The 10890-nt window shown below is 49.2% G+C and overlaps 2 protein-coding genes and 1 non-coding gene across 3 annotated transcripts; 1 reads left to right on the top strand and 2 right to left on the bottom strand.

The window, feature by feature from the left end:
- Nucleotides 1-1655: 1655 nt before the first annotated feature.
- H310_13926 lies at nucleotides 1656-1726 on the bottom strand. Its single transcript has one exon. It is a non-coding gene; the product is annotated as a tRNA-Gly (tRNA).
- A 759-nt stretch (nucleotides 1727-2485) lies between these two features.
- H310_13925 (hypothetical protein) lies at nucleotides 2486-3223 on the top strand (the record flags this gene model as incomplete). The annotated part of the gene is made up of 2 exons (XM_008881589.1): nucleotides 2486-2635; nucleotides 2741-3223. The coding sequence occupies 2 exons, from the start codon at nucleotides 2486-2488 to the stop codon at nucleotides 3221-3223; spliced, it is 633 nt and encodes a 210-aa protein (XP_008879811.1).
- Nucleotides 3224-3316: 93 nt separating this feature from the next.
- On the bottom strand, nucleotides 3317-5837 carry H310_13924 (hypothetical protein; the record flags this gene model as incomplete). The annotated part of the gene is made up of 3 exons (XM_008881588.1): nucleotides 3317-3418; nucleotides 3577-3877; nucleotides 5470-5837. The coding sequence occupies 3 exons, from the start codon at nucleotides 5835-5837 to the stop codon at nucleotides 3317-3319; spliced, it is 771 nt and encodes a 256-aa protein (XP_008879810.1).
- Nucleotides 5838-10890: the final 5053 nt, after the last annotated feature.

The following is a 10890-nucleotide window of genomic DNA, read 5'->3' as shown; positions in this document are numbered from 1 at the left end:
TCATGATTTGGGCTGAAAAGAAACAATAGTCGCACTTCTTAATTGGAGCAAATGTGTCCATTTTTATCCTATAGAAACGTGATTTCGACTGTAGGATTGTTGAGAGGACATCGAGCGACACCCTGGCCTTGTCAAAACCAAAATTTTCTTCGAAGACATGTCTCGGGGCATATGTACCGCCGATGAAGAGAAAGGTCAATTTTTAGCCTTTCGCAAGCTTCAAAAGTGCTGTCGGTGGATCGCAAAAGCAATCAACCGAAGCGAAAGCATGTATGAATGCCTTCGGACTTACGACTAACCAAGCCGTAAGAAAAGCCCAGGAAGACGTTGTATCCTCACCAGCCGCGAGATCCGACGCATTTTTAGGCTTGCTACACGCAAACATTTGTCCTCAAGGCTCAAACTACTGTCCTCGATGCGTTGCGTGCGCCCAAACTTCATATTTCTCCACACGAATGCAAATTTCTGCTGTCGAAATGAGACTCTGAAAACAGTTTGCCCACCGTATGAAAACTTTTGACACCCACTGTACATGAAACGCCGGTCCGGACCTCCCTAACACTCAAGCACAAAAAGACGGAGTCATCTTTGCCAGTCGACATCTCCAGTCGACATCTCCACAAGGCTGTGGAATTGAAAGCGACTGTGTTTACCGACGTAACCAAGACGGCCAAGACGATTGTCAGTACTACTGGCATGACCTCCGGCATGACGAACAAACCTTCTCCAAGCGTGTTCGTGGTGGCCATTCTTTTATGGTTTGGGAGCGGTAAATTTCTACAACGAGACTGAGCTAGCCTTCCTAGACAATCGACAAGACTCTGTGAAGTATCAAGAAACTCTGCAAACGTACCTGCTCTACGATGCGTGAATTGGCGGTGCTATTCGATTCGGCCATGACTATGCAGTGGCCTGCGAAAATCCCCGATTTGAGCCCAATCGAGAATGTTTGTGGAGTTCTAGCCCGAAATGTCTTCGTCAATGGTCGTCAGTTCGAAACTAGGGCTGAATTGAACTTACAAATTCTCAAGTCCTGGGCTGAGATTGATCAATCGTACTTGGCCAAGTTAGCTGAGGGTATGCCTACGAGGATGGCCCAAACAATCATATGCCGGGACAATTGCATTGATATATAGCCATGACAACGAAGTGTGTCTAAAATTTTTGTAGCACAAATCTTGACGCTTGCACTTTTCTCTTGACTGAGATTGCTCCATCCCGAATCCTTTTGTACCATGCCGATCGAGAACATGACTGCCTGGACTACGCATCGGCATTAACCGCTATCCTTACACATACTCGAGAATGTAAATATTTTGGAGTGTGTCTGAACTTCTCTTCAGACTGTAGCTGTCGGTATTGACAGCTATATTCAAGCTAGAGTCATGGTATGTATCATACTTGCCACATACAAATCAACCACCACGAACCCTGAGGGTGAATAATTTAGTCAAGTCCCCTCGTCAATACTTCGTTTCAATTCGGAACTTCGCGACAAATGACTTGATTCTGGCCACGATAGCCAAGTTAACGCAACGAAAAAAGTTGCCTTGATCCTGGCAGGATTCAGCAACGGCACTATGAAATTGATTGAACTGTGCAACATTGAGAACATAAACACGACATTCCAGACATGGCGAAACATGGAAAAATATTGCGCCGTCCGGGAATCGAACCCGGGGCATCCGCGTGGGAGGCGGATATTTTACCACTAAACCAACGGCGCTTGGCTGACGTTGGCATTACTATACATCATTAAAAGATGACTGGACTTCGCTGTCTAACTGGCCAACGAGATGGCGTTTCCTCAGTATCCTTAAGACACACCTCTACAACGAACATAGCAGTGCGCTCGACACACCCACCACAGCCCCAGAGAGAGCGTCAGCCATGCGGACGATGCCAGCCGATAAGGCGCCTGGCATGGAGGCTTCCCCGCGGCATTTTTCAGCTGGCGTGTGACACATTTGGCCACATCCTGGCCATCGTATTCGCCAATCAGCTCAAGAGGGCCAAGTTTGTAGCAGGGTACACGCAGAGGAAGGAGTAGGTAAAATGAAGAATGAATTGATAGGGTTATGCATAGCTCTGCTACATGAACATGGAAAGTTAAGGCGCCTCGTGGGTAGAGTCGCTAGCAACCCAAGCGACTTGTTGTGAGGTCGCCTGCTACCTTTGAATAGTCAACTTCAATGTCAATGAAGATGTTTGACATGTGCCCGGAAAACAGTACCGTAGAACTGTTACATCCTCCCCACTCAAAACGAAACCAATGGGAGTCGTGTCGTGGAGAGGTCGTGATGTGCGCGCGTGACTTGATGGAATCGGCCATCAAAATTGTTGAAATGTCGGGGGGTGCAAACAAGCGCAAGACGAGACCTCCCCCGGTTGTGAGGAAGGCGAAGTGCTTCTCGTCGACTTGACTGGCGAAGGAGAGGCGAAAACTCCTGAGCCGTTCGATGCAGTTCAAGCAGTCTCGAGTTGGATGAAGCGACTCGAAGGTCAAGCAGAACTTAAGCAGATTGCGGCTCGAGGGAAGTTCGAAGGTGCCCTACAAACGTTGGGGTCGTTGGAGGCCGTGGAGCAATTGCTGAGTGAACGCCGCGATGAAGAAGCGGCGCAGAAGGCCGAAGAGGTGGAGCGGGCTGCCTAAGAAGAGCAGCGTCGATTGCGCAAAGTTGAAGCAGCAGTGCGGGCACAAAGTGTGGAACTTCTCGGTGCTGTGACGACGACGTGGAAGTTGGAAGAGCCCGCGACGGTGGTGCCGCGGGAACACTTTTGGACGTCGGAGGATCTTGACTTCGCGCGAGTTCGGACGGACGAAGTTCCATTCGTGGACGGCGAAGCATTCGGGATAGTCGGCGTTGGTGAGGCAACGTTCGAATACGTTTGCAATGCCGCGAGCGACGTCAATGTCGACGACGAAGCCGACGATGCAGGCATACCATTGCGGGTGTTCGAAGCCAACGCGTATTTGGCAGAGTTCGGGCGAACTCATTATGACTTCGAGCGCCACATCTTGTGGATGCTGAGCGCCGTGGTCACGATGACGATGGTAGCCGCTGATGGACGAGGGTTCGCACGCTTCAAGGACCGGATGCGGGAAGGCGATCCAAGTGGAGTGCTCGACGTGGGGCACGTCGACCTGTGCGAAAGCGAGACGCTGCAGGAGTACATTACCGTGTTCGTGTACTCATTGCTGCGTCAAAATGTGCGACGGTAAAAGGATCGGCGTGTTGGTTGGCCGACGACTATGGGGACCTTGATCGGGACTTTGGGTAATTTTGCCTTGACCCGTCGATCGATTTACGGACGTTTACCCGCCGAGCTTGTCGCGCGGATCGCTGTTCGCGTAGGAATGCGGCGCGAACGCGAGGTAAGGTGATAGAATCCATCGCGCAGGTCGTTTGTCGAGAATCTAGTGGATCGACCCGTGTCGTCGATAATCACATCTTTGCAGGGAATCTGTGTTTGCGGCGGAATGGTGGCGGTGTTGAGCTTGTTAAAGGCGAGAACGATCCGTCATTTTTTCACACAGAACACCTGGCTACTGTGTGGGGACGTGTTTTCGCGTACATGGCCGGCGGCTTTACGAGCCACAAAGAAGGCGTCGATCGCATCGACTTGATCACGTGGAAGCGGCCATTGGCGAGTAACGCAATACTTCGTGCCGGGCACGAGGTCAATTTCGTGGCGTATGCCCTTGTCGACGGGTAGCCGGCAGGGAACGTCGTCGGGGAATACATCCTTGAATTCATCAAGGAGGTCGAAGAACGGGTTCGAGCGGAGAGAAGCCCACGTCTGGGACTCCGCTGGGTTGGGCAGGACAGATTCGTCTGCAGTGGACGAGGACAAAAGGTTGAGGTCTCCATCATCGCTATGCACGCGATGTCGTGCGAACTGAGGGATTTCAGGAAGGAGCGATAGCTCATCTCTGGCATTGCCAGGATGTCCGACTTGGATTGGGCAACTCGTCGAGGTTGCAAACTTGCTGAATGAACGCATCCGCAGTAAGAAGTTGCGGAGTCGAGGTAGGCGGTAATGTGACAATGCGACGCGACTGGTGAATTTGAGCCCAACGCGATTGAAGGGGCGTTGGAAGGGTCAGATTGGTATGGGAAGGTGGTGGGTCGATGGTAGTTGTAGATACAAACGGCGGTGTCTGCTGGAGGCTAGCAGACGAGGGTGCAACATCCCTGGGTGAAGTTGGCGAGGTGGGCTGCAAGGTCAAGTGTGCTGGGGCCAACAACACTGGTGCGGCATCAGCGGCGAGTTTATTACTCATCGCCGTGAGGGCAGCGGTCACGGATAACACCGAAGGCTGTGAAGCCTTATCAGCGGCGCGTCGACGAATCCACGGCTGATCAGTATTCAGCCAAACGACCTTGTGGATGGTTTTGAGTTTCCAATCAATCCATGGTTGATTGGATTCGAGCCAAACCATTCCAAGGATGAGGTCCAAACTCTCATCCAAATCGATCACAAAATACATTTCGAGCGAGTCGAAATCGTCGAAGGTAACAGGCAGCGTAACCACTAAGCGCTGCTGGTCGGAGATGCGGCCATTGGCCATCTCTACGCGAACCATGTCAGAGGAGTCTGACACGGGGAGAGAGCCAAAACGAGCAAAAGTGAAGCGGTTAGCGTAGTTTGCTGACGCTCCACAATCGATTAACACAGTGAGTCGGGTGGGAAAACCCGGCTCGGCAAGAGACAAAGTAACCATTTTGTTGGGGCGAAGCCCGACGCGGCACAGATGAAAGTATGTGTTTGAGGCTAGGTCACCCGAGTGTGATACAATGCCACACACCTAGGGGGGCTGTTGGTGCCCCAGTAGGGCGCCTCGCGCCTACTGGGTCTTGTCGTTTCCCACCTCCGGGTGATCTGATCGACCAGGTGGCCCAGTGGATCGTCTTGGGGAACGCCCTCCGTAAGAGGATTTTCGATTGCTCGGGCGGCAATCAGTTGTGTCGGATCGCGCGTCTTGTGCAGAGGAGGTGAGTGTGCGTCGAGGGGCGCGGCACTCACGCCAAAAGTGACCCTTGCGGCCGGTGTTATTGCACTTGCCGTCGTTGTTACGGGATAATACCGAGATATCCATATCCGAGGGATCTGCACAATTATGCGCTAGGGCTGAGGCGCACGATTCAGCTAGGGCGATACGAACAACCTCTTCGAACGAGGTTGGATAGGCACGTAAGAGCTGTGTACGTGCCCGACCGTGGTTGAGCCCGGCCATGACGACGTTGACACGGAACGCTTCCGATAGTGTGGAGTCGTCGTTGACATTCGCGGCCAAAAGCGAAGTTCGTGAATGTAGTCTTGCAAGGAGCGATTGCTTTGCTGCATGCGAGGAACATAGAGCGATATTGGAAATCGCTGTGTTGGGGAAGGAAGCAGAGCTTCATCGCCGAAACGAGCTCGTCAAACGTTGCAAATGAAGTGGAGTTTGTCAGGCGGATGGAGTACGCCCAGTCTTCCGCCTGATCCTTGAGATGGGAAAGGGTAAACGCCACACGTGTAGACTCGCGGGTGATGCACAGCGCATCGGCCGCGGTCTCGACTTGTACGATCCACCGGAGGAGCCTGTCAGCGTCGGAGTCAAACTTGGTGACATGAAGCTTCACTGGCTTGGCACGCGTATGGGGGGATTGTTGGGGCTGGCTGCTAGCAGTTGCAGCATCTTGGTACACTCGGAGAGTCTGTGCCTGAGCGTCCTGAAGAGACTGGCGCAGCTGGGACACAGAGGATTCCAATGTCGAACTTAGGTCGCGAAGTGTGTCCGAATAATAGTACCGCAGAACTGTTACAGCTTCCCCGCGGCATTTTTTCAGCATCGTATTCGCCTACTGTACCAGCTCGAGAGGGTCCAGTTCCTCGGCTTCCAGCGTCGCAATGCTGTTACCCTTCAATTTAATATGGGTGATCGTAGCAACCCTGGCCACTACAGGTCGTATTCGCTCTTCCAGGGGTGGTCAAAACGCTGTCGCGCGTATCAACACATTGGCGGAGGGGCGTCATTCCTCTCCGTTAACCCTGTTCAGACGGGGTCCGTGACCGGACGCAGAATCCACGACCACAGCTAATTGTAAATCGATCGAATCATGTATTTACAAAGGTTTGATTTTGGCGGGCGCCGTGTCTTGGAATCCCAAGACGTTCAGGTACGAGATCGTGTTTCAACGGGGACGGCAGGTCCACGGACATGGGCGGTGCACATAATGTGTGTGTACCACCACGCATTATGTGGATTCGGACGGCTGACACAAGTGTGGATCTCACTTAAACTACGACAATGATGTGAGTACGGACCAAGGCGTAGTAAGACGCAGTCCTCGTGCCCAGGCATGCGGGTCTCAGTTTGGTTGTGGGCGGGCGCGTTGTGAAGGGCAATGACCACGGCCTTGCCGCAGAATTCGTCTTGGAACGATGACATCGACTTGACGGCAGGTAGATGTCTTCTACAACTTCTGCGTTCTGTTCCATTCGAATGCTTCCCCGTTGCATGCGGTGTAGGATGAGGCTGTCGGTTGTCGAGACGGCGCACTGCAACTGAAGATTTGCTCCCTTTGACTGTAGAAGCACGGCGACGGCTCGTTGGCCCACTTTGGCGCGACCTTGTGTTCGCCTACTGAACCAGATTGTAGTTCGTTTCATCGAAATACACGATATAGTCACCACGCGCCATATGCATGAGCAATGTGTCAGCGAACGCTTTTTTCTTGGTTTTATGTCGTTGTTGCACGTCGAGGGTTCGACGCGGACTTGATTTACTGTGTACGTACAGCTTCCCACAGAGTTCGACTGATCGTTGAGGTTGAGATGTTGATACCAAGTTCTACATATAGCCTGCCCTGGATATAGCTTAGAGTATACTGACAGCATTCGTCGATGTACTATTCCAGACGTAAGGAGGACTCTGGGGTCATCTTGGTCAGTGACGGGCGTGCTCCACCCTGGCTTAGTCGACTGGCACGGTTGTTGTGAATCACACGTCGAGCTGTCGTCAAAGGGACACCATTGTGAGCGGCCACTGCTTTCGAATCTTTTCGGTCATGGAATGCTGCCAAGACACGAGTTTTCTCGGCTTCAGTTGGCATCTTTTGATTGTGTATGGGTAATTTTGTCGCGTGAGTTTGGCGTGCCCACCAAAAGCAAACCTCTATCAATAGATCTTTTGATCGAATTACAACTTACAGGTTGGCCACATTGATTGCAGATTATACCACTTTGAATGAAATAGTAATTCCAGGTGTACTTCGACGTTCGAAGATATTAAAACTGCCGAACCACATTGCTTGCTGGTTTGGCCACATTGAACTGGCAGTAGTGTACTGATTTCTCCCCGACTTCTAAACGGGCCAAAGTGAATAAAACTTGAGAATCGATAATATCGAATGTCGAGGTGAAATTGAAATTTCAAAAGGTTCAATGATGTTGTACCTGTATATTTTTGGTTCCTTTGAAACTTGTTTCAAGTCGACCGTTTAATAGTCGGGGGGAAATCAGTAGTATATATATGCATTTTTAAATTTCACAAAAAGCTTCGCGTATGGGTTAATGGTCAAGTGTACCTCGATTGTACAGTACAGTACATTAAACCAACTAAACTTTTTTCTTGCACTGTACCGTGCACAACTCTGCCTCCGGTTTTTGTCACTTGCCCACGACGTCTAGTTCTGCCGACCGTCGCATGACAGCCGAATTGCCTCCCAGTCGCTCTGTGACTTGTTGGTACACGGAACATAATCTGCTTTGCATGAAAAATCGCATCAGCATAACCCATGGCACTTGTCAGAAATCCAAAACGATGCCACAGAGCTGAGATACAGGGAACGATGGATATCCTTCCCCCGTGGTACTTGTGTAATATCTTGATATTTGTATAAGGTAATATTATTTCGACGTTAATTTTTGCTGAAAATTTTATTGCATTGTGCTTATTCAACTGGTGGCGGCTGCGTTTTTATTGGTCAAAACTTTGTAATTTCGACGTCGGTGAGTGCTCGCGACCAACTTGTTTCGACCAAGTGAAAAGTACTGCTAGTACATTCACAACTATTTAATACTTCCAGTGAACCAAACTGTCACTGAGAGGGAGCCATTGTGGACGAGAGATTGGATACCCCACAAGGCACTTCAACCCCATCGTCAATCCTTCGCTGTATCATGGCCATCCTCTTCTCGGCTGCGGACACCACAGATTTTTCGCGGAACCACTTGCTGGTAGGTCAGCTTGCTCGTCAGTTGGCCCCGCGTCCAAAGAGTGAATCGACTAATCTTATTGTCTCGTACAATCTTATATTATTTTGCATTTTGTATTGATGCCTGTATTGTTCAGATTCTTCCTGAGCGAGTCATACAATTTGAGCACATGCTACAGGCCAGCGTTTTCGCTGCTGGCAAACCAATGTTACATGAAATCGCGACGGGTGTTGGTGCATTTTGTGACAACAGTCTATAGCTAATCCAAATTGCGCAATGTTGTAGTAAATTGTTGTCAATGCCTGAGCAACAGGTGGGGACACTGGTTGGGACAACAAGTGCCAAAAAGAAACCAGCGGATAGATTCACGCTCCAGCATGTCGTCGATCTCCTCAAAGAGGTCATATCTGTATGTCCACACGACGCGCCTTATGGTCAAATGAGTGCACGATGGTCAGAGGTTGGCAAAAACATGCAAGCGATTCATGGGAGCAATCTCAGCGCAAACGGTTGCCGTACACGATGCGATGACCTCCTAGTGGCATTCCACAAAGACAATATGGCCTCCCTCGTTGAGGACAGCCAGCATGGCAAGCAGTAGAAGTATGTTCTTCATGATGTCACCTTGAGTGTGAAAAGTTTCGTCAGCAAAAGCATAAAGCTTCGAGAATTTCCAGCTTATCTCACTGGAGTGTTTCAAATATGAATTCTTGTAGCAAAATCACTCTAATATATGCCCCAGGTAAAATAAAGAAGGTTGAATGCAAGTTTTACTTAATCAATGATTGAGCGAAGTAATCTTCTTGATGCGATAAGATGAAAACTATATTGCACAGGTGCGTTGTTCAAGATATTTCTGAAATAGGTATATTTGATAATAGTTAAAGAGGGGTCACAGCGAATGACAGCGGTCACCATAATCGCTCAGCCAAAAGGCAATCTTAACTTTGACAACTTGTACACCTGAGGTGATCGTTTCAGGATAATACAATAACACATTAGGATAACAGCATTCTAAGTATCAATAACAAATTTATAGTTTTTGTTTGACGAAAGCAAGATCAAGTTGTATCATGTCATGTGCTTAGGCGTGGATAATATTGTCACCGATTGGCTAAAAATATTTTTAATTTCATGAGGATGATTTTGGACGTCCATAATATAAATATTCTAGAAGTATGGTCGAGTACCACGGAGGAAGGATTTCCGTCGTTCCCTGTAATGGTGGTGTATGAAGGATTCATCCAAATAGATTACCGGCCGAGGCTGCGAGGACTCAATGGCCGTGTTCATATATTGAACATATTTATCCCTAGCACTGGCAACAGCGTCAGTGAGTCTAATAGAATGGTTTCCTTTCCTTTGACCGCATCGGTACTAATTGTTGCACAGGCTTTGGAAGCCAATCAATTGATGCTCATTTCAGACATATAGGGTGTAAACGTGGACAAGTCATCGTCCAGTATGCCAGAACGATTCGACTGCGACACAGAGCGCCACGCTTCCTTTGCCCAGCCCATTGCCTGAACAAGAGGTACTTCGTACAGTTCAGTTTGACGTCCTTCCATAACTTCATCAATTTGCTCCAGAGCGTTCTGCAATTGCCGCTGCTACACCTTCGCCTTGAAGGACGCGATGATGCCAGCGTCTTGAGGTTGAAGGTAGGCTGTAGTGTACATTGGAAGCATCTTCACACAAACATGAAGATGCGCGCTCGGATTCATTAACCTTGTGAGAAGGAGAATATTTTAGAGATAATGGACAACATGCAGTTGCATTTTCCACAAGCAGTACGATGATCTTGCGATCATCCGCCACCATGCGCTCATTGAGGGAACGAACGTACGAGGTAAAGAGAGCGCCATTCATCCATGCTTTCTTAATTGATAAGTAGTTGAGCCTAACGTACTTGAAGATTGGCCACCAAAGCAGAGTGGACGAGCTTCCAATGAACAATGGATCAGTGACATCGGAGCCGTCCACATTTGTTGTCAAGGCGATTGTAATTCGCTTCTTGGATTTCTTTGTTCCTGGCAAGCGACTTCGAGTGATTGACCGGTGAGGAGACAAACAGTAGAAGAATGATGTATCATCCATGTTGTAGTCTCACTTGCGTTATAGCCACTTGTGAGGTTTGCATGTCTATTCCCCCAGTCGCAACGATCTCGAGTGATACGGTAGCTGCTTCACCGTGCTGAATTTTATTCTTAAGTCCATGTCGTCGTTGAAATTTGTGGAGCCATCCCTTTGAAATTGATATTCGTCGTATCTCAGGCAATTGTAGGTCGTCAAACACATTGATTGCCATTTTTCTTATGAGTTCCCAGTGACGCAAACACCAAGTTCTTCTCAACGAAGTACCCATTGAAGAACGAGTGCATCGACCTCGAGCAGCAGCATCGCTCGATCTACGCTTCTCGTTTTGCTGTCGGCACGTTTGCTTTCATTTGAGTGCTTTTTTAACGCAAGACCAATTGTCGATTTCGTCGGGACACGAGCCAGTTTAAATTCTTCTTTTGCCCGTAAGCGAGTTCAGAATACACTTTTGTTGGATTCTGCATGTGGTGTACATGCAGCAGGTGTCTCTCATGCAGTGATGCGCTCCTTCATCGTTGAAATTTCACAAGTGTCTTGTTCCAATACAAAACCAGTTAAAAAATTCGAAGCCCCTGCTTAACTTGATAT

This window comes from Aphanomyces invadans (genome assembly GCF_000520115.1).
Source record: "Aphanomyces invadans strain NJM9701 unplaced genomic scaffold supercont1.58, whole genome shotgun sequence".
In the NCBI taxonomy this organism is placed as follows: Eukaryota; Oomycota; class Saprolegniomycetes; order Saprolegniales; family Verrucalvaceae; genus Aphanomyces; species Aphanomyces invadans.
This window is presented reverse-complemented; position numbering and strand designations above follow the sequence as displayed.